The sequence below is a fragment of the Saccopteryx bilineata genome, chromosome 1 (genome assembly GCF_036850765.1).
Source record: "Saccopteryx bilineata isolate mSacBil1 chromosome 1, mSacBil1_pri_phased_curated, whole genome shotgun sequence".
In the NCBI taxonomy this organism is placed as follows: Eukaryota; Metazoa; Chordata; class Mammalia; order Chiroptera; family Emballonuridae; genus Saccopteryx; species Saccopteryx bilineata.
In genome coordinates this window covers 172,599,173-172,623,813 of record NC_089490.1, presented here as the reverse complement: position 1 = coordinate 172,623,813, position 24,641 = coordinate 172,599,173, and the positions used below count along the sequence as shown (strand labels likewise).

The following is a 24,641-nucleotide window of genomic DNA, read 5'->3' as shown; positions in this document are numbered from 1 at the left end:
CACTTTGACAGTTCCTCAAAATCACCCAATCAGATTTTTTAAAATTCCTTTTAGTACTACTCTAATCAGACTCTTAGCAATATGGGTCAAGATGTTATAAGAAACTCCTAAATGATCTCCTTGTCTCTAGTCTTCCCCAAGTTCAATATTGTGCACATTATTGCTGATTTTATCATTCCTACTTTTTTTATATTGCTTTTTGAAAAAAATATTTTCAGACTTCCATTTGATTAAAAAATAAACTTAAAATGTCTTAATGCTTTAAAAATTAAGCATATACAAAAGTGGACAGAATACTTGTAATGGACCCTCATGTACCTATTATACAAATAAAGCAATTAACTCATGACCAGTCCTGTTTATCTCTGTTCCTAGCTATTTATGATGCCCACAATAACTTGCAGCAAATATTTCAGTATGGTGAATTAGGAGAGCATAAATCACACAATCACATTACCATTATCATACCCAAAGGAAAAATCAGCTGTAATTCCAGGGAAACATCCAGTCAGTGGTCAAATTTTTAATTGTCTCATAAATGTCTCTCTCTCTCTCCATCCATCTATCCTCTATCAATCTATCTCACAGTTTATTTAAATCAATATTCAAATAAAGCCTATACTTTGTGATCAATTGGTATGTCTTTTAATCTGTAAACTCTACTATCAGCTTTTCTTTTTTTCCCTTTCAGTTTACTTATTAAAGAAAACAGATTGCTTGTTTTGTAAGGTTCTAGATTCTGGATTTGGCTGGTTGCACTTCTATGGCAACTTTATGTGTCCTTCTGTCATCGATATGCTATTTATATTAGTGTTAGGTCTAGAGACTTGATCAGATTTATATTTAATTTGTCTTCTTATGACTTCTTTAAAGATAGTGGTATATTTTTCTACCAGGAGATACGTAATGTCTGGCTACTTCTTCTTATGATAGTAAAAGCTCTTTTTTTCAATGTTGATCCATTAATTCACTAGGCATTGAAAAATGGTGATATTCTAATTCTTTCATTACTTCTTCATTTATCAGTTGGAATACTTTTTTATAGAGTAATTTTCCCTCCTCTCTTATTTAGTTATCTAGTAGTACAGTTCATATAACATGCGGTTATCTAGTGGTACAGTTTGTATATTTTTATAAAACCAACACATTACTCATAAGAAACACTATAACTTTGCCTTCTAACTTCCTTTTTATTCTCATCTGTCACGATTCACTCATACCATATTTGTGTATCACACAATATTGTGTACCACAGGCTGAGAACCCTGGAGTTAACAAATACATAAGGAGATATGTGTATTTATTAACTGCAGGGTGTATGTGTGTACGTGTGTGTACGTGTGTGTACGTGTGTCCTTTGTAGTTTGTTCTATTCACTATCAGTTGAACATGCCCTACTTACTGCTGGAACACTACTCCTAACCTTCCTGTCTAATGTACAGGCTAGCCATCCCTCACAGTTCAACTCTAATCCTCTCTCTGCAAAGTCTTCTGGGAATAAATTTAAACAGATTAATTCTCCTTTTTTAAAAATTCTATAAGTCCTTAGTATATTAAATTTATAGAAAAATGTCATAGAACAGGACTTGGGGTCAAGTCCCAACTTCTTCAATAGTCAGCTCTGTAATCTTGGACAAGTTTATGATCCTGCTAATATTTAATCTCTTTATTGCTTAAATAGCACTGATTATACTTCCCTTGGAAATTTGTTTTGAGAATAACATGAAATAATGCACTTGAAGTACTTACCATGGTACCTGGCTGCTGTGATCTAAATGTATGTTTTTCCCATAAATTCCTAATAGTAAGAAGTGCGCCCTTTGGAAGGTGATTAGGTCACGAGGACAAAGACCCCAAGAGTGGGATTAGTGCCCTTGGAAAGAAATCCCACGAAGCAGCCTAGGCTCTTCTGCCATGTGCGGACACAGCGGGAAGCCTACAACCCAGAAGTGAGACATCACTGGAACCAGCCTCTGCTGGCACCATGATCTCAGACTTCCAGCCTCCAGAACTGTCTGTTGTTTATAGAAGTCACCCAGATTGTGTATTTTGTTATAGCAGCTAGAGGGACTAAGACACTCACAGATAGCAAGTACTCACTAGACCAGCCTAGTTATCATCTAGAACCAACTCATGTATGAGAACTTGAATTTATATGTAAACATACCTATAGTTTTTTTTGGGGGGGGGTTGGGGTTTTTTTTTTTTGCAAAAGAAAAGGAGAGACTGACAAGCAGGGACAGACAGACAGGAAAAAGATGAGAAGCATCAGTTTTTCACTGAAACACCTTAATTGTCCATTGATTGCTCTGTCATATGTGTCTTGACTAGAGGCCTCCAGCTGAGCCAGTGACCCCTTGCTCAAGCTAGTGGCCTTCAGCTCAAGCCAGCGACCATAAGGTCATGTCTATGATCCCGTGCTCAAGCCCGTGACCTTGGAGTTTCGAACCTGGGTCCTCAGCGTCCCAGACTGACACTCTATCCACTGTGCCACCTCCTGGTCAGGCCATACCTTTAATTTTTTTATACATCTCCAAATACTGCAAGCCTTTAATGGTAGAGATCATGTAGGTCTCTCTTGAATTTTCTGTACTGTAGAGCTGCTCATTATGACGTTGGTGCTGTAGGGAAACATGAGATCAGGTAAGGCAGTTTCCATGACTATGCCATTTAATCAGGTTGAGGTGAGGGGGTGTCATTTTTTGTATAGATGGATGGTGGAGTTGTTTGTTAATTTCAGGGTTCTCAGCCTACAGAATTTGGGAAGCTAGTTAAGATTCTGTTCCTCAAGGTTTTCATAGCCTCTATTGTGGTGTTAAAAATAAAATCCTGAAAAACAAAGACTAATATAATATCATGTTTCCATCTTCTATAATTATCTTGTTATTGTTCCTGAGGAATATATGCTTTCACTATTTACTTTGAAGATATAAATATATTAAAAATAAGTTAAAGTCCCTTTTGACCCTTCTTGTCTTCTGCCTGCATTTTCTCCCAGAGGCTATCACTCTCATGGGACTAGTATGCATCTCTTCAGTCAATTCAAAAATAATTTTACATGTATATTAAGGGGATGTCTGTGTTTTTGTTTTGTTTTGTTTTTTTTCTGAAGCTGGAAATAAGGAGAGACAGTCAGACTCCCACATGCGCCCGACCGGGATCCACCCGGCACGCCCACCAGGGGCTACGCTCTGCCCACCAGTGGGCGATGCTCTGCCCCTCCGGGGCGTCGCTTTGCCGCGACCAGAGCCACTCCAGTGCCTGGGGCAGAGGCCAAGGAGCCATCCCCAGCGCCCGGGCCATCTTTGCTCCAATGGAGCCTCGGCTGCCGGAGGGGAAGAGAGAGACGGAGAGGAAGGAGGGGGGGGGTGGAGAAGCAAATGGGCGCTTCTCCTATGTGCCCTGGCTGGGAATCGAACCCGGGTCCCCTGCACGCCAGGCCAACGCTCTACCGCGGAGCCAACAGGCCAGGGCCTGTCTGTGTTTTTTATATTGGGCCCTGGCTCGTTAGCTTAGTGGTAGAGCATCAGCCTGGCGTGTGGAAGTCAGGGCACACAGGGGAAGTAACCATCTGCTTCTCTACTACCCCCCCTTCCCTTCTCTCTTTCTCTCTCTCTCTCTCTCACTTTCTTTTCCTCCTGCAGCCATGGCGCTATTGGTTTGAGTGCGTCAGCCCCGGGCACTGAGGGTGGCTCCATGGCCTCTGCCTCAGGTGCTAAAAATAGCTCTGTTGCCAGCATGTCCCCAGATGGGCAGAACACATGCCCCAGATGGGGTTTGCTGGGTGGATTCTGGTCGGGGCACATGCGGGAATGTTCTATCTCCTCTCCTCTCATTTGGAAAAGAAAAAGATAAGTAAAATAAAAATTACATATTGTAAGTACAGTTGGTCACATATAGTTTTATGTAACTTGTTACTCCTATTTTTAACAATTACTTCTATTTTAACACTTATAGTGGGGCAGAGTCTAGCCAGGCTGTGGTTTTGTGATGCCAGTAATAGGGATGTAGTGGGAGGTGAATATTACAGGGGTTCTATTCCTGAGAACATAGGTCTACAAGGCAGCAGCCAAGAAATTTTTTTAGATTGCTACCAGAATCTTAACGTGGCAAACACCACAGAACATTTGACTTCATAGGTGTTTTAAAGCTATGTATTTAAAGAAAGTATTTAAATAGTTTGCTTTATAATTGTTTTTTCCATGTTTCCTGTTAACATAGCTTAATCCTTTTTATTTTACTTAATAAAGAAAATTAGGAATTATAAGCATGCTGAATGCTGTTTATGGGATTTATTAAATTCAACAAACTTGAATTGAGGGAATTCTGTGTTCTATCTAGACAATTCCCAATCAATCTGTGGCCATCAGTCATTATTAGATATTTTGTGACTTGGCTCTTGACTGACACAGTGTCATTTTCATGCCTGAGAACTATTGTCCTCTTATTTCTCAGAGCAGTCCCTTCCTTCCCAGATGTCCTCTTGGTTGATCCACACAACCAGTTCCATTTTGATTATAAAGTACCTCCCATTTACACAGGCTGGCTCCTTCAGAATTCTCCCTTCCAAAGACAGTCTGATCTAGAAAGTCTGTAAAAACCTCCTCCTGCAGAAATTGACCTTCTTCCTGAGATTTTAGGCCTTCTCAAAATCTTGGGGATATTAAGAAACCAATAGTAGAATTATATTGGACTCAACTTTAACAGGCAAATATGCTGCTCACAAAAAACAAGGGAACGTGCAGATACTCCAATACTTTCAGCCTTTTGTACAGTGCATTTTCACCAATGAAATAAAAGTTGGTTTTGCATCTCATTTGCATAATCAAACAACTTTCTTTGACTTGTTGTTTACTTTTCTGATGTTCTTGTTTAATAAAAAACAACCAAATGCTTCTTTTTTTATTACTTCATATTCATATTTAAATATCCCCTAATTTTTGTGAGCAGTATAGTTTCACTTTTTATGGCCCTTAAATGGAATGTATTTCTGCTGCTAAAAATTATCTGCAAGAATACAACAGAATCGAGAAAGTATACACAAAGGCATGGACCTCTGAGTCTCTCTTTCAAGATTTGGTGTCATTTCTCTAGTGAATACCTGACTTTTAGAGGCCACATTCTCTCACTTCACAGAATTTAAGTTATTTATTTGATTTTTCATGGAAGTAACTTTCAAGAGAAAAAGTGATCTAGCCACACTGACCCTGGTTTGTCACAAAGGCACAGCTTGTCAGCTACCTGGCCTCTACAACCAGATCATCATGTTTTTCCGAAATCTGGCCAGATTCAAAAGTTCTCTGTGTCTCAAATCATATCCCTCCTGTTAAGAAGCATCCAGATTCCTCAGATGTCTGCTTCCAAATGAAAAGCCTTTAGAATTTTATATAGGGTGGGACAAAAGTAGGTTTACAGTAGTTTGTATGGGAAATAAATAATAATAAATAATACTACCAGAATAAACTCTTATGTTTTGCATACTCATAACTGTAAACCTTCCTTTGCTCCACCTTGTGTGTGTGTGTATGTATATATATCTAGATTTTATTTATTGATTTTTGGAGAGAGGAGAGAAAGAGGGAGAGAGAGAGAAAGAGAGAGAAAGAGTAGAAGAATGAGAAAGAGGAAAGAGAAGTGGGAAGCATCTACTTGTAAGAGTTGCTTCCTATATTGCCTTGACCGGGAAAGCCCAGGGATTTGAACTGGTTACCTCAGAGTTCCAGGTTGATGCTTTATCCACTGTGCCGTCACAGGTCAGGCCCACCCTGTATATTCCTTACACTTACTGTCTAACAGTTATTTCCATTTATTCTGGCATTGGTTATGCTAAAGCCTCATTTGCATAAAGCATAGGTTAGGAAATTGGTTGACAACAGGTTTTTGCTCTTGTATTAGTTTGGATCAAAGGGGGAAATATCTGGTTAAATAATGTATATTCATAAACCTTATATTGCCAAGTGACAACCAACTGAATGTGAATGTTTTCTAGGTCAATTCTAATTTAATTATTAATCAAAAGTGTAGCATATGCTATTTAATTCTATGTCATTTTTGCTTATTTCAGTCCTTACCATGTAACTTTAATCCTGTGCTGAAATTGATCATACTTAGTATGCTTCAATCCTAAATTTTGTTGTGTAGGTAGTGGGGCTGGAGGGATTGGGGACTTGAGGGAGTCCTGTGTGATTCCATAGACAACCTTTAGATACTCAAAAATTGTTTTTTTTTTTTTTTCTGAAGCTGGAAACAGGGAGAGGCAGTCAGACAGACTCCCGCATGCGCCCGACCGGGATCCACCCGGCACGCCCACCAGGGGCGACGCTCTGCCCACCAGGGGGCGATGCTCTGCCCATCCTGGGCGTCGCCATGTTGCGACCAGAGCCACTCTAGCGCCTGGGGCAGAGGCCACAGAGCCATCCCCAGCGCCCGGGCCATCTTTGCTCCAATGGAGCCTTGGCTGCGGGAGGGGAAGAGAGAGACAGAGAGGAAAACGCGGCGGAGGGGTGGAGAAGCAAATGGGCGCTTCTCCTGTGTGCCCTGGCCGGGAATCGAACCCGGGTCCTCCGCATGCTAGGCCGACGCTCTACCGCTGAGCCAACCGGCCAGGGCTCAAAAATTGTTTAATGCATTGTTTGAGCTAGCTTTTAGGATTGGGTTTCCCATTAATTCTATGCCATTGAACCATAGAGAATTTTAAGCTAAACTTGAATAAGGTTTGTCTGAGATTCAAACAGTAGGGGGAAGATTTGGCTCTTTAGATAAATCTGCCAGAAAGCAAATATGAAAAAGTCAACTCGATAGTATTTCCACAGGAACACCTACCTGAGAGGGCAGGCATATTCATCTGACTCAACATATTTTTGTATCTAATTATTTTAAGGCCCTGGCCAGGTGGCTTAGTGAATAAAGCATTGACCCTGCATGCCAGAGGTCACGGGTTTGACCCCTGGTCAGAGCATGTACAAGAAGTAATCAATGGCCTGACCTGTGGTGGCACAGTGGATAAAGCATCGACCTGGAATTCTAAGGTTGCAGGTTGGAAACCCTGAGCTTGCCTGGTCAGGGCACATATGGGAGTTGATGCTTCTTGCTCCTCTCTCCTTCTATCTCTCTTTTTCTCTCCTCTCTCTAAAGTGAATAAATTTTAAAAATTAATATTAAGAAGTAATCAGTGTGTGTACAACTAAATGGAAAAACTAAGTGAAAAGTGAAACAAGTTGATGCTTTTTTTCTCTCTTCCCTCTTCTTCTCTCTCTCTCTTTCCCTTACCCACCTCAAATCAGTGAAAAAATTTATTTTAAGAAAAACTATTGTTTATTTTGCCCAATAAAGATTCACTCTGAGAGGGTTAACTGAGAGCTGGTTCATAAGGATTTTAGTAATTCTACATTCTTTTCAATTATATTCAAGTTGTTGCTTATAGACTCTGATGAATGACTAAGTAAAAATTTAAAAAATATTACTACTTATGGTCAGATTGAATGAGACTCTTTGGGGTAATGGCTTTTCTGTGGCTCTTTCAGGGGCTAATGAAGTCAAAACTATTTCTGTAATGTTGAGACAGGGCTTTATTTTGTAGCTATTTGCTAACCCAAAGAGAATAGCAACAAATCTTTTTCAAATAGTGAAATCCTATATGTACATGTAAATGTAATCTTTGAAAAGTTTAGTTTAGTAAAGCAGAATTTATTTATATTTTCTCCCAGCTTTTTTGAAGTGTAACTGACAAATACAATTGTATACATTTAAAGTGTATAATATGATAATTTGATATACATACACCTTGTGAAATATTTACCACAATCAATATAATTAGCTCATCTATCACTTCATATAGGTACTTTTTGTGTGTGTGTAAGAATGCCTAAGATCTATTCTGTTAGCAAATTTCTTTTTTTTTTTTTCTTTCTTTTTCCGTATTTTTCCGAAGCTAGAAACGGGGAGGCAGTCAGACAGACTCCCGCATGCACCCGACCGGGATCCACCCAGCACGCCCAGCAGGGGGCGATGCTCTGCCCATCTGGGGTGTCGCTCTGCTGCAACCAGAGCCATTCTAGTGCCTGAGGCAGAGGCCACAGAGCCATCCTCAGCTCCACGGCCATCTTTGCTCCAGTGGAGCCTCAGCTGCGGGAGGGGAAGAGAGAGGCAGAGAGGAAGGAGAGGGGGAGGGGTGGAGAAGCAGATGGGTGCTTCTCCTGTGTGCCTTGCCGGGAATCGAACCCAGGACTCCTGCACACCAGGCTGACGCTCTACCACTGAGCCAACTGGCCAGGGCCCTGTTAGCAAATTTCAAATATCTAGAGCAGTATTAGTAACTACAGCCTGATTCTCAGAACTTACTCATGTTTTAACTGGAAATTTCTACCCTTTCACCAACACCTCCCCATTCCCCCACTCCACACCTCTGACAATCATCATTACACTCTCAAGCATTATTTTTAAATAACCAGAAAATAGTTTGTTAGAATTAATTAAATTTTTATAAACAGGATAGATTTTCATGAAAAAAAAGTTTAAATAGTTTTTTGATATGTTATATTAGGTTGTGCTAATATTAAAAAAAATTGAATGACACTTGCTAAAGATGTTAAGGCAGACTTTACTTATGACCATTACAATAGCTATAGGGACCACTGCAATGGGATTTTACAGTGGTCGAGAGAGCCTAGGCTCAACTCTGAACACAGCATGTGCAAGTGAGAATTTGAAGCCAAGGAGGAGGGGTCAGTGGATGGACAATTACTAAGAGGAAATACCAGGGGTAAGGGGAGGTCTGGGTAAGCTGGCCTAACCAGATTCTTGCTGAATACAGGTCAGGGGGATGGTGGAAGGTGAGGAACCTGATTAGACATTGAGTGATTAGGATGGGGGCAGTTCTAGTTAAAATGACTTAACAGGGTTCTTGCTGAAACTAGATTTTATAAGGAAGCACCCAGACAGGACTAGGAGAAGGTTCAAGAGCCTGCCTAAAGTCTGGTCAAGAAAAAATGTTTGTCATCATTATAAGAACTGTGTTTTAGTAAAATCATTTAACTTATCTTTACTTATTTTTATCTATTTTCTTATAATAAAATGTTATATTCTTTTTTTTTTTTTTTTTTTTTTTTTTTTTTTTTTTTTTACAGAGGCAGAGATAGACAGGGACAGACAGACAGGAATGGAGAGAGATGAGAAGCATCAATCATTAGTTTTTCGTTGCGCGTTGCAACTTCTTAGTTGTTCATCGATTGCTTTCTCATATGTGCCTTGACCGTGGGCCTTCAGCAGACCGAGTAACCCCTTGCTGGAGCCAGCAACCTTAGGTCCAAGCTGGTGAGCTTTTTGCTCAAGCCAGATGAGCCCGCGCTCAAGCTGGCGACCTCGGGGTCTCGAACCTGGGTCCTTCCGCATCCTAGTCCGACGCTGTATCCACTGCGCCACCACCTGGTCAGGCAAAATGTTATATTCTTGAGGAAGATGAAATTGATAGAAATTCTATAAGAATACTAAAACTTAATATACATCAGTTCAAGCAAGGGAAATGATTTCAATGGCAATGTTCCCTCAATATAAGCTTATTTACAATCCTGTTTAATGTTAAATCGTTACAAATGGTGTTTCATTTCATTGAAAGAAATTATTTAAATATTTTACTTATATTAAGATTATTTTATTCCTGTTTTAAATTATATGCTTAATATAAACCCATTCTATAAATCAGAATAAAATGTAAAAATTAATGTTTTTCTTAGTCTGAGGGCTTTTTATAAATCTTTATGGGAAGGTGGGTGTATCTTTGGCAGAGGCTATTTTCATGCATCTCTTCTTTTGCAAATTATAGAACGTGATTTTTTTTCCTCTAAAAATAGATTGTCACTTGCCTGGTGACTCAAGGATCTTTCAATGGCAGAAAGATGTTTGACTTCTGAAATTACTCAAAGGCACAGTGTATGGGTTCTAAACACCACATCTCTAGGAATCGATTTAAATATATTGTACCATTAAAATGTTTTTACTTATACATAAAGAAACACGGCTTTGTTTTTACTTATGGTTCAGTATTGTGGAAGAAACTAGCGACTCTGCATTGAATTGGTGCACACTGATAGCTATTTTTAGAAGTGGAATTTCAAAGTGTCAGTGCTATAGGGTAATGACTGTTCCGCACAGAGGAAGCCCAAGGGAGCCTATGCTCACTGTTCGATGTGTACTGCAACCTGATTCTATGCTCCTCATCGTTCTGCAGCTGCTCCTCTAGTCACATTTGCGTGCATACTAATTTAACAGGGACCTGTTACCATGGCAGCACAGAGCAGAAATGAAATCTATTGTTTAATGAGGTGAGAGTTTCCAAGTGATACAGGTGCAAGCTGGTGAGAGCGCTTGTGTCCTATATAGCTCGGAACGTAAGAGGCTAGGTCTGTATTAACAAGGTCCAAGGAGACTGTGGGATTTGTCTGAAGTTGCCCTTCTCTACGATCTGGTTTGCCTTCTCACATTCACTAGACTACAGGATTCCAACTCTAGTGTCTCTGACAACATGGCACCATACACTGATTTACATCCAGACAAATTCATGTAGAAGAATTTTCTAATGAGAGTTATTAGCTGATAAACAAGTCCATATGTTTTTGAGCTTCTCTGTACCTTGGGTGGGGCTGACAATGGTAGTGATTCTCACTGCTTTTGTTTTTCCTTTTTGGAATAAATTAATTGCTGAAAATACGACATTTTCTCCATACATTTTCTAAAAATAAATGAGTCGTCCTATGAGATAATTAGTTTTCAAAGGAAACTTTCAGAAGAAATTCTAATTATAGGAAAAATGTCCTCTTTCTGCTACATATGCTTCTTGTGTTTTTATCAAATACCTATTACATGCAAGGTGTATGGCAGACTCTCTATGGGATATGGTTCATGGTTACTGAAATTAACTCCATATAAAGAAGCCAACCAAGAGCAAATGACAAGCACAGGCTTTTTCATTGTTTGTTTCCTTTCTAATTTTTTCCCCGACTCCATTCACTAGATGCTACTTTAAAAAGACCCACACCTTCACATGCTACCATTATTCAGTTTGATTCTTCCCAACAGAAGACAGTATTTTGAAGTATTTGGTACCAAATAACAATGTGAATATCAACTTTCATTGGAGTTTTTTCAATAACAAACATTGATCAAGTGTCTACTGTGTGCCAGACATTGGATGAGTTTCTATGGTGAATTGTAAAATTCCATTCATTATGTATTTTTTTCATAATTTAAACTTTCTCTGTAGAAATGCAATTATTTTTTTTTTTTGGCAGAGGTGCAGTTTTTAAATGACAAAAACAAATAGCTTGAGAAGAGATGGTGAGAATCCTAAGATACTGACTTACCAAACAGAAAACACATACACGCATACTCACTCTCATTCAGAACCTTAAAGAAGTGTAAAAAAATAAAAAGTAGAAAAATACATAGGGTTATGTAGTTTAACTAAAACAATTGAATGAGAAAAATGTTCGGATAAGGCGATTGATCATCTGTGTTAAGAAGATCTTTGTCATTTACCTCTGTCTTTAGCTTCCAACTGCATTCGGCCTTAATTTCCCTCAGTTTTCATTTCTGGAACATGAAACAAGGGATGCCCTGCTACCTTGCCTCTTATTTCTTTCTTCCAACTTTGCATGAGGAAATGAGACTGAAACTTGTAGACAGATCACCTTTTCTAGCTTTTTCTTGTACATAAAATATTTTTATTCACCTTTTGCTCTACTACACACTTTCACATTTTCCTTAACCTCATTGTCAGAGTCCTGTACTGTGCTAATTCAAAGTGTGATTCAGCCCTGTCTGGTTGGCTCAGTGGTAGAGCATTAGCCTGGCGTGTGGATGTCCAGGTACAATTCCTGGTTGGGGCACACAGAGAAGTGACCATCTGCTTCCCTCCCCAACTTTCCTTTCTTCTCTCCCTCTTCCTCTGCAGCAGCCAGTGGCTTGGTTGGTCTGAGCATTGGCCTCAGGTACTAAAAATAGCTCAGTTGATTAGAGCATCGGCCCCAGACAGGGGTTGCCAGGTGGATCCTGGTTGGGGTGCATGCGGGAGTCTGTCTCACTAGCCCCCCCTCCTCTCACTAAAATAAAAACAAAACAAAACAAAACAGAAAATAAAAAACAAAAAATGTGATTCAAGGACCTGTGCCTGTTCATGCTAGTCCAGGTTTAGTACAAAATTTACAAGTAAGCATTAAACACTTGATAGCAATTTCACAATTTTGTTTATAGAATATAACAAAGTATTGTTATTTTCTATTTTATCCTCTAGTAACACATTATCTTATTTAGTTACTTACTTACTTATTTAGTTCAAGAAAGCAACAGTCCACATAGATTGTGGGGCCAGGGGAGATAAAAAAATTAAATAAAATAACACGTGATCTTTCATGACCATTTGAGAATCACTGATCTAATGTATTTTTAGTTTCCCTGAACATATCTTTTGATTACCTACCTTTTGGCCTTTGCCTATATTTTTTAGCTAATACTCCCTGTCTCTTAAAACCCAACTGTAGCATTCTCTCCTCCATGAGCTTTTCTCTCACACTAAAGTTCTGTTTCTGCCAAAACCTTTTAACCAGTATTTATTGAACATAATGTCATTTAATATTCTGTACAAATGCACTTACATTTTTGCAATGCCTCCTTGGAGGCCACACCTGGGAGAAACAATCAGGATGGATAAGAGCATGGACTTTGAAGTCACAGACATTAGGTTAGAATCCTGAGTTCTGTCATTTATGAGCTGAGCTACCTGGGCTCAGTCAACTAGCCTTTCTGTGCCTCAGTTTTCTCATTTGTCAAATGGGACTATTGGTAACACGTGGAAAGTAGCACCTTAACATTTCTATCAGAATTAAATAATATATTACATGTTAAGCATTAAGTATATAATTCCTGGCATATACTAAACACTTAATAAACGACTTCTATTATGTTTTTCATTATTAATGTTAGCACTTTTAGAATTTTTTATTGCCTTTGTTCAGGTATTGCCTGAAATCATTTAATCACATTGTTTTTTAGGAAAAAGAACATTTGAAGAAACTACCACAATTGCTTTGATAGGCCCACTTTTTGAAGACACAGCTGGAATGGGTGATATTTATAAAAGGGTGGAAAGTCATTGGACATCTGTAGATTTTTCAGGGGCTTTGGAGAGTGAGTCAGAACGGCAGAGGCATTCATGTTGAGGCACTGTGAGAATAATATAAGTCTCTTGTAAGATACTTTTCCTACAGGCTAAACTTACTAACACTAAGGAAAATGTAACTAAAAAAGAAACTTCAGAAGAAGGCACTATATCTAAAAATATCTCACCAACAAAAAATTTTGGCTGAAACACCTGTATTTTTCTGAGTATAATTTTAGTTAGGTAAACATTGAAAAGATGTATTTTTCCTAAAAGCGCAAAGAGTAATTTTATGGAAAATGGTTGGCAGTAACCGTCAGATTCAGCAAATCAATTTTGCAAGATTTTCCTTATTTTAAGGAGTGAGCAGATGTAAATTTGAAAAAAACTGTAGTAATGATGCTCAACATTCACAATTGCTTCATTGATAAAATTTACCCTCAAATAATTTTCCCTGTAGGATAATTATGTAAGAACATAGACACATAGACATGAACTAAAGTACTAATCATGCTATAGTTAAATGAAGTGATTGTTTTAATGTGTTCACTAAACAAGGGTATTAGAACCTTATTATAGATTCATAGCTATCTAGAGTATGCTTTATTAGTCTTTAAAAAATAGGTAAACTCTCTTAAATTAAATACCAGGGAAAAAAAGAGTAGATTATGGTTTTGTGGACAAATTATTTTTGGTATATTGAATGTGAATTCAAAAGGAAGACTATAAACAAAATACTGAGACGAGCTAGGGAACAAGATTTAAGAGCTGTTTAAGCCCTTAACAGACAAGGGCAATAATACAAAGGCATAATTCACTATAGTTGGAGGATGAGAAAAATAAAGTAAGTTCCAGATTTTAATTGAATTCTTTATCTGTAGGAGTACACACACACACACACACACACACACACACACACAAAATGCATGTAAACATTCCCACCAAGTACACGCTGAATAAAAGGAGTGGTAAATGTTTTCTGCAAGAGAAGTTAGGTTGAACACACACATTCGTTTTCAATAATAAGGTCTGTTAGACTTAAATGGCATAACAGTCTGTCGGGGAAGTGGTGAAATCATCACAGACTGTTGAGTGATTCAAAATTAGATCAGACGAAGCACTTTTAAAAATACCCTGTAGGAAACAATGTAATGTTGGGAAGCCAATGAAAGTATGACCTAAATTGTTCTTTTCCACCTCTAATTTTTAATGCTTTTTATGTAGTTTAAAAATAGAAAGGTATATATTTACAGAAATACAGAAAGCTAGGGCATAAATTCTAAAGTGCCTATTATTTGACATTAATATATATGATTCACATGGCTGTGTGGTAGAAACAGCAGAAATAAAGCTATAGATGTATTAGTCCTTTTCCACTTCTGTGAAATCAACAATGAAGGAAGAATTTAGGATTTACAACAGTAATTAGAAAGTGATTGGTAGATTTCTTCTTAAGGGTTAAATTCTAAACATGTATATCCAACATAACAGACCTTGATGTTATAGTCAAAATTGAATAGAACATATTTATTTTTCTCCACGTGTGATATCATTATAACTGGATATAAATGTATGGAAATGATGGAAGGTGGTAAAGAAATTCTTTGAGGATTATTAACTAATATATATTTTAAAAGGGAGATTGGATTAAAAGTAGCTACTGGAGTTATTTTTCATGTTCTCCCTGACCCCTGATCTTAAATAATTTACAGTCAGATACAGTCTCTTTATATCATTTTGATTTTTCCTTACATTCAAAGGCAGTCATGGTACTATATAAAATGAATGAAATGGAGTAGAAAGGGCTTAATAAATTTTTCTAGTAGTGCTAACTTATGCTTTTTTTCTTTTGATTTATAGTGATTTGCTTGGGGCACTCTTGCTGACTTTTGGGAAACTCTCCTATCTTCATGTGAAACAAATATATTTGAAACAGCAGTCAGAACTTCCTGTTTCCTGAAGTCAGCCTTGTGACCCTTTGGATAAACCACTGAGTAGACTATGGCCCCAGTGGATCAGTTGCCTGGAACCAATCCTGGCAGAGGCTTCTCTTAGCTACAGATTGTTTCTAGACCAGAAGTGCGCCCTCTGATATGTCCAAATGCTCACTGACCACCCCTGTTCCATGTGACTGGTTTTACATAAACATCATAGAAAATTTGCTTGGGCTAACTTCTCTTAAGATATCTGCTTCTGAAAGTATGCCATGTGCTACAAAGTCCACATGAATGCAGAAAACAGAAAGGAAGTCCATTTTCCAAGGTTTTAAAGTTGCTGTGGTAGTGAGACAAAATTAAATGACTATTTTTCTTTGGGATTGGTGGCGGTGGGAGGTGCTGCCCATGGCCAGGTTTTGCCTTGGTGCCTAGCCCACTGATCGGTAGTAGAAGATATTTAATAAACTTTGGTTGGAAGAATGACTGATGATTTCAAAGTAGGCAAAGTTTTGGTAATGTTCTTGCTGCATTCATGTTTTAGCAACTGACCTCCTAAAGTGGCCAGTCCTACCGGATATGCAAACACACAGGAGGAGGAGAAAGAATGAGAATTGGTGCCAAAAGAATAAAAGGGACAGTCTGTGTCTAACCATCTTTGGAATCATAAGCATATGTACAGTCTTCAACTAGCCTTGAGCGATCTAGCATGACATATTGGGGGCAAATCATGGAATTTTGGAGACAAACACAACTGTGTCTAAATCTTAACTTTGATACTAATATTTTACCCAGAGCAGATTATTTAACTTTTCTGAGGCTCAGTTTTTCTTTTTTTAAATGGAGATCTTCTATGATGCCTGGGTCAGGGCTGGAGAGTGTACAAACATTTCCATTAATTTTTCTGCTAACTGTGCAGGTGGATAGTATCATTCCCACTATGCAGGTAATTAAATTGAGTCAGTGATATAGAGGAATCTGTATAAAGCCACAGAGCTACTAAGTGTGAGAGCAGAGATTTGACTTTAAATTTATATTATATCTGAGCCCAGGCTTTAATTTACCCTGACTAATAAATATTATTTCCTTCCTTGCTCCAAAGACATGGAAATTCGACAACTCTCTCTTTTCTAACTAATATCTCTGTTTACCCTCTTCTGTATGACAGTAGCCCTCTTCCCCATAAGAAACCCCAATAAGTCCAACAGCTTTGTTCACTGCTCACTTAATTTAGAATCTAGTTCTGTGCTCCATGCATGTAATGTGTTTAGTCATCATTATTTTCAGTAGATTTGTTCTATGTTATTTCAGGTTTAGCCATAAGAATACAGAAGCCCAGAGAAGTTAGGGGATGTAGTAAACTTTTGGAGCCACTGAGATAACTCAGGCTTTCTGTAACCCCAACTCTAGGGAGAAAACAAGATCTACAGTATTCTGGATATGTAAAAGTGTAGCAGTTTCTGTCTTCTGCCATGAATAGAGTCAAGATTCTTCCTGCTGTGCATCCACATGTGATGTCAGTGGGAACTCTGAATAGTAAGGGTGGAGTTGCCTAACTTGGATGACCTGCCAACGGAGCTGTTAGCAGGAGCTGGAAATGCTTACAACCACGGCTGAGTCAGAAGGATATGAACCTTGGACTTATTCTGACAGTTGCCTTTAATTAAATGAGCTTGGTCCCATTAGATTCTGGCAAGTCAGCTATTTAGAAAGCACTAGTTCTCTGGATATCCTCTAACTTCCCCACGTTTTGTTTTGTACTCAGCATCTTAGATTTTGTTCTTGTTTTCCATTTTCAGATTTATACTCGCTTAGATACAAATTGCTGTGGGTTCCGACCTCGAAAGGAAGATGTCTGTGTACAGAATGGACTGAGGCCAACATGTGACGACCAAGATTCCATGCCTCTCTCACACATTATCCAGAGAAAACATGACCCAAGGCATTTGGTCTTTATAGACAACAAAGGTTTCTTTGATAGAAGTGAAGATAACTTAAACTTCAAATTGTTAAAAGGCATCAAAGAGTAAGTTTGATAATGTAATAACATCAGATTTATATTATATGAGTAGTCAGGTTTTGAGAAAACTTACATCCTATGTCTGATCGACTATAATCCTTGAAATGAATTGTGGTTGTTGAATCTGGGACTGGAGGCCCAAACGAGGGAAACAAACCCGAGTGGAACAGAACAAGAGTGCAGCCAGGGTGTCACTGTCACCAACCATGAAGTCTACAAAGTACCCGCTCCATTTCACATCCATCATGTTGCTTGACCCTTACTGAAGATTTATGTGGATTAGGTTGGAAGCATGAAAGAATTTCTAGAATAGGAACTGGCAGAACAGGGACAAGCAGGTGGCAGAGGCTCTGTTATTAGGCCATGGACCAGGGAAGCCAACAGACATGCAGATATTGACATGGCAGGATGTCCAAAGTCATAATAAATTCAAGAGACTTTTATAAATGTGGAAAATTGGAGCCAATCTGCCAAGTAGAATGAACGCAGTCTCAAAGGACAGCAGCTATTTTAATGAGGTGGGAGGGGTTTTGAGTGTTTGGAAATCCTAGCAGACATAGATTATGGAAAAAAGTATCATGAACCTACCTCTAATTGGAAATCAAGAAAAGTAGGATACTTAATTGTGGCAGACACCCTGATGTCAAGTCCGAGCTATTCAATCCACTATGGCAGAGGTCGGGAAACTTTTTGGCTGAGAGAGCTATGAACGCCACATATTTTAAAATGTAATTCCATGCGAGCCATACAATGCTCCGTGTACGTTATGCATTATCCAATAAAAATTTGGTGTTGTCCCAGAGGACAGCTGTGATTGGCTCCAGCCACCTGCAACCATGAACATGAGTGGTAGGAAATGAATGGATTGTAATACATGAGAATGTTTTATATTTTTAACGTTATTATTTTTTTTATTAAAGATTTGTCTGTGAGCCAGATGCAGTCATCAAAAGAGCCACATCTGGTTCGTGAGCCATAGGTTCCCGACCCCTGCACTCTGGAGATTGAGGCTAGATTTTAATCTCCATTTACAGACATTCTTCATTGTTTTCCCACCTTAGTCAGAAATTAGAGTGACTAAGAAACTGGGCTGTGGCTGAGACTTTATTCTTGAAAATAAAGAAGTGCATTAGTAAAAATAGTTAAACAGCTGTGTGAAGCTAAGTGACTGCTGGAAACCACATGAGTCAGTCTAAAACTGAGGGAAGAGCCCCAGTCTTCCGAATCCAAGTCCAATAATTTTTCTGCAATAACTTGTAATGTGTGTGCTGTAAATAATACTCTTGGAAATAATGCTCTGGAGCATATTTCAGTAGATCTTGCTAGATTTGGTAATGTGAATTTTGTGAACTTTCAACACTAGAGACAGTGCTTTTGTTGTGCGAGTTTCATAAGCCCCAATTTCACGAGTTTTGCCAAGTCTTGCCCTATTCCTCATATCTCTTTGTGGATTAAAAGTATGTATATAATATTTGGCAGATTCTCTCTCCTAAGTGTCTAAACTAAGGAAATTTTATGTGTAGGAAAATGTATAAACCTAAGGTATTACTTACTGAGTTGATATTATGGATCTTCTTAAATCCCCAACCCTAAATTTGCTCTTAGAATTAAGAGTGCAAAGACAATACAGTCCATCCATTCATATATGTATAAATACTGTTTTATCTATGCTTTCAAAGGTGATTGAGCTTTTTAGAATTGTTCAGTTGAATGTATTGGGATGATACTGGTTAACATAATTATATAGGTTTAAGGTGCCCAATTCTATAGCACGTCTCTGTACACCATATTTGTGTGTTCAGCCGGCAAAGTCGAGTCTTTATCCATCATTATCTATCCCCCCCAATCCCTCCTCCACTTCAACACCAACCCGCAATCACCACACTGTTGTCCGATTGAACTTTAAGTTCATTATGAAGAACAATGAGTTTGAAGTTAAGTCTGTTTTGAATATGTAATTTACACATTGAAAAGCCAAAATGAAAATTTTGCTATCCCAGATTTATGGATAGTGTTGTCCTATTAATTAATGTAATGCCAAGACAGGTATTTCTTCTTACTTTCTTTTATGAAAAGAATTCATCACTGAAAAGAATCATGACTTTAAACAACTTGATCTTATGCATTCTGTCACAGCTAAATTAGTTAAGGGCCATAAAATTTCTGCATGGGATATTAATACTTATGGAGGAAAATATTTACTTAATTAATACCTGGCCACTAATTACATAGTACCTGTGTTCAGGGAGCTCAGAGCATCTTATCAGCATTATTTAAGTCCACACTTACTCAGACTCATTAAGCACATCCAGCTCTGCGGCCTTTGGTCTTTCTTCAGCATCAGAGAGGCGGAGCACCTGAGTCCCTTGCATTCATTCTCCTTGAATGCCATCCCCACCTTGTTCCATGAAATTTGGAAAATGTCATAGGCCTGGCCTGTGGATGTCCAGGATCAATTCCCAGTCAGGGCACACAGGAGAAGTGCCTATCTGCTTCTACACCCCTCCCCCTCTCACTTCTCTCTTTTTCTTTCCTTCCTGTAGCCATGGCTCCATTGCAGCGAGTTGGCCCCAGGTGCTGAGGATGGCTCCATGGCCTCTGCCTCAGGTGCTAAGAAGGGCTTAGTTGCTGAGCAGCAGATCAGTGCCCCAGATGGGCAAAGCATTGCCCCCTACTAGTCTTGCTGAGTGGATCCTGGTCAGGGCACATGTGAGAGTCTGTCTCTCTGCCCTCCCTCCTCTCACTGAATAAAAAAAAAGAAAAGAAATTTGGAAAAGGTGCTTAGAAGTCCTGAAACTTCTGGCAAACTATACTACTAAAACAAGTATATGTTCTTGTTTCAGTTTTTCAAGAACAACTAAGTTTATGTATAAATTACTATTAAACCCCAACATTTTTACTGTTCTTTCATCAGCATTTTGATAAAATCTGGGAAAGGACAAAGTTTTGATTCAGGAAAACATTACTTATGATTTTGAACCAGAAATTTTATGAAGTCCTTCAGACAATGTATGTGCTAGACCCCTGGCTTTGTACTTTCTGAATGAAGACCAGAAAGCACAATGAACTCTTAAGGTAATTCATGAAGGACCCTTCTAAACTGGCCTCAGGTTTTCCAGAGAGATGGTTCACTGTGGATGCCCTTGTTCTAAAACTTGAGTTTTACTACATTTATTTGAAAAAAATTTAGTATTCCAGTCTCATAAAATGCTCCAAGATCCTCAGAATTCCTGAAGTATAATCTGAATCAAAGGCAATTCTCTTTCTCTTCCTCCCTCCCTCCCTCCCTCCCTCCCTCCCTCCCTCCCTCCCTCCCTCCCTCCCTCCCTCCCTCCCTCCCTCCCTCCCTCCCTTCCTTCCTTCCTTCCTTCCTTCCTTCCTTCCTTCCTTCCTTCCTTCCTTCTTTCATTTTCTTTCTTTCTCTTCTCTCTCCTTTCCTCCCTCATTCCTTTGCTCCCTCCCTCCCCCCCTCCATTTTTTCCTTTTATTTTTTTTATTTTTATTTTCAAGTGAGAGGAGGAGAGATAGAGAGACAGACTCCTGCATGGGCCTGGACTGGGATCCACCTGACAACCCCTGTCTGAGCCCATGCTCACAACTGAGCTATTATTATTGCTGGAGGCGGAAACTCCACAAGCCATCCTCAGTTTCCAGACTGATGTGCTCACACCAATTGAACCATGGCTTCAGAGGGCAATAGAGAGAGAGAGAAAGGGAGAGGGAGGGGTGGAGAAGCAGATAGTTGCTTCTCCTGTGTGCCCTCAGGAATTGAACCCAGATATCCACACACCTGGCTGATGCTCTAAAACAGTGGTCCCCAACCCCCGGGCCATGGACCGGTACCGGTCTGTGGGCCATTTGGTACCAGTCCGCAGAGAAATAATAAATAACTTACATTATTTCTGTTTTATTTATATTTAAGTATGAACGATGTTTTATTTTTTAAAAAATGACCATATTCCCTCTGTTACATCTGTCTAAGACTCACTCTTAATGCTTATCTCAGTCATGTGATACATTTATCTGTCCCACCCTAAAGGTCGGTCTGTGAAAATATTTTCTGACATTAAACTGGTCCGTGGCCCAAAAAAGGTTGGGGACCACTACTCTAAAAGGTAATTCTTTATTAAATTGGAATTTTTGAATGATTTCTTTCTCTTTTTATTATATATATTTTGGATTATTTCACGTTAAATTCAGTCATACAACTTCTACTCAGGAAGAGAACATTACTGAAATTGTGAGCATTTAGTTTCTCAGATTTTCTTGCATAAAACCCTACATTGACACCTATGAGAATACTCTTCTACATGACGGATTAAAATGGTTTCCGTGGGTGAGATGGAATTTAAGATTGAGAAAAGTATTTTTTGGCCAGGCTAACAGAGACCTTTTTAATTTTGTGCCTCTTCTTGCCCACATATAATGACCTTAGGTCAAATTTTAGTTATGTCCAGTTCTCAGTGGTATAGAAAATCCAGTCCTCTTGAAACACTTTTTCTAATATATTGTTATTAAGGGAAGTATCTGCTTGATGGTGACAGAAAGTTTTGATTTTCAAGGTACTATTTGAGTGTACTTATATCAGATTAATGAAAGGCAGAGCAGTTGGGTAAGGCATAACACTTCCAGACTGTTACTAAGACTGAAATATCATGTCATTTTATCTTCTCAGGTTTCCCGAATCTGCAGTTTCTGTTTTGAAGAGCCAGCACTTACGGCAGAAGCTCCTTCAATCTCTGTTTCTTGATAGAGTTTATTGGGAGAGTCAAGGAGGTAGACCAGGAATTGAAAAGCTTATTGATGTAATAGAACAAAGAGCCAAAATCTTTATCACCTACATCAATGCACATGGGGCCAAAGTACTACCTATGAACGAATAACAAAATGAACTTCTGGCTAGATTACTAGACATACTTATGCATTATTGTTTCTAAATCAAGTACACAAGCCTCCACTCTTTTTAGGAGTGAGACAGAGTAGATGAATACATAAAATGAAAGAATTTAACCAAGTGTATATGATGGGCCAGAGTACTGTACGCAGACTTAATAAAGCTTGAAAAATGTATTGAAAAACTATTTGTTTATAAATTTTACTACCATTGTCATGTGAGTCTAACATCTAATTACAGAATGGTTGCAATTATTATTCCAGCTAGCTTTGTTAAGACATTTCTCATGTTTAGTGAAACAGTATAAACTGACTCCTTTAATAAATTATATTTTATGCCAGTTCCACTGGTCTGACCAAATATTAATGGGAATGAATCTTGAAATTTTTTGTTGTTGCTGATTGTTAAAACAGAGCAGTCCCCACCCTTACCCAGAAGCACTCTACATTGGAAAACTGAGGCCCATGATCAGCAAATGCATCAGTGCATACAATAATTCAAATAAAAATGGTGAGTTACTTGCAGATCTACCTGTTTATATTCTGTTGTATCTACAATTAATTAGCTAGTTCTGTGATTCTGAGCATTTGATAATCACATTTTCCATTCTTTTTAAGAAATTAATTTTGTTGTCAGTGTAGAATCTATCCAAATTTGACAATTTATATATTAGATAGTTTTTCTCTCTCAGTTTTGGTCCAATTTATGTCTAGTGGCTTAGAAATTAAACAATTTTAAGTTTAAACTTACTTATTTGAAACTGTACTTATAGAGCATCCTTTAAAAAATAGATGCCTTTTTAAAAAGTTTTTCTATTTTTACAAGGGTTGTACTATAATTTCTGTATACTTTATTAATAATAGTGGATTTCTTTAAATTTGTTTTGTGTAATTATACTTAAATTGATTTAATTGATATTGCCCAGATATTGACAATAAGGTCAGATATTGACTCTGTTTAAATATTTTTTTTGGCTTATTCCAATATGAGAAATATGAACAAAATAAATTAAAACTTGACTCTGGTCATCTCCTCAAAGAAAGCACACAACTAGAACCAAAACAGCATATTTGGATATTATTATGCCTTAAACAATTGTCCCCAAACTCTCTCTACCAACATTTTAGTTAGGGGGCAGGATGTGGACATACAGTATTTATGTGTTGGGTCTTTATGTCCTTGGAAGACACCCATGTCAGCATGTATGACAGATGTTCATAGAGGTTTCAGATCTTGAACAAGTTACTACCTCTCATATTCATACACTGCCACCCCTTATTTAAAAGCTGATTTGCTGACATTTCCTTTCTCTAAAAGGTTAAAAATACAACTTAAAGATGTTTTTAATTATAAAACAATTTAAGAATGCTTTTTAAAAACAATGGGAACATGTCTACAAATTCTAATCTATACAAAAGTATATAGAGGCAAAAAGTTAAAATAAAATGTTAAGTACTGGAGAAGATAGACCAAGGTGAAAGGAATCGTTTTATCATTTAATCATGCTGTTTTTAGACTTGTATTCAACTACCACTATTTAGTACACTTATGTCCCGAGCACAGCTTTGGAGAGCTGGTCTTCAGACCATTCTCCCAGTTGAGGTTCCCTCCATTGCTCTGAGTGCCTCCTGCTGGCCCTACACGTTCTTTGGAGCTCCTGAGTCTCCACTTTTACCTGTTGTATTTAGGCTTAAGTTTGCTTTTGTTTTTCTTCTGATTAATCATTATAGTAATAAAAAATTGGCCTAATAAAAGTTTGGGGATCCAAATACTTCTTTGAGCCATTGACTTAAAATTACTCTTTGGCAAGCTGCCTTACACCTTGTCTTCTCAAGGTGGCATATTTGCATTTTAATATGATTTTTATGAAATATACCGTCTTCATTTAAATGTGTGCTATTGGTGGTGGGAATTCCAGGCTCTTAGAAGTGAGCTTTAATTTTGTGTTTCGGGTCTTCCTTTGTTAATTTGTCCTTGGTTATTCTGAAATGCTTAATATTAAACGAAAGGTCCAAGGACACATGTTAGTTTTAGTCACCTTTGTTTCTTAACAATGTATTTTGTTTTATATTCAGTGAATAATTCATGCTGTATTATTTTTGAATAATAGATAGCTGAAGGCTAGGCTTTTAATTCTAATAAGTAATGCTCTTCATTTCTCTTACTGAAATAATGATAATACTCTGTGCCTTTCAATCATACTCAGATTATTCTGTGGTTTGGTTCACATAAGCACATTATGTGGTTTATTTATAACTTGATAAATTTAAAATAGAACAATTTGCCTTGGTAGACATACAAAAGCTGTTCTCATGTGATTTATTTTCTTTAAGCTGATATCAAAATAAATGTTATCTTAAAATCTAATAAAAATATTAGAAATTAAAAATGCATGATTTTTCTTTTGTAGATGGGTTACTTTTTAGAAGTAAAGTATAGAAGAATGTTTGCTATCTTTATCCATGATAAAAGAAACAATTGAATTGAATAGCCAAGAATTTTATTGATTGTGTTTGTATAGGCATATATTTAATATTATTATTGGTGATATACTTTCTCTTAGTGTAAATAAAGCATTGTTTGAGGTAGTATGCAAATTAGTTAACAGACATCATAAACTATAAGAGAATAATTTTTGGCTTT

General features: G+C 37.9%; 1 protein-coding gene across 2 annotated transcripts in view; it reads left to right on the top strand.

Annotated features, from left to right (window-relative positions):
- GASK1B (golgi associated kinase 1B) overlaps nucleotides 1-24,389 on the top strand; it is a 57,347-nt gene extending 32,958 nt beyond the window's left edge. For both annotated transcript variants that reach the window (XM_066279808.1, XM_066279818.1), the window contains exons 4-5: nucleotides 16,884-17,110; nucleotides 21,780-24,389. In XM_066279808.1, coding sequence (XP_066135905.1) covers nucleotides 16,884-17,110; nucleotides 21,780-21,987 — 435 coding nt within the window. In that variant the 3' untranslated portion in view covers nucleotides 21,988-24,389. The remainder of the gene's footprint in view (nucleotides 1-16,883; nucleotides 17,111-21,779) is intronic.
- Nucleotides 24,390-24,641: the final 252 nt, after the last annotated feature.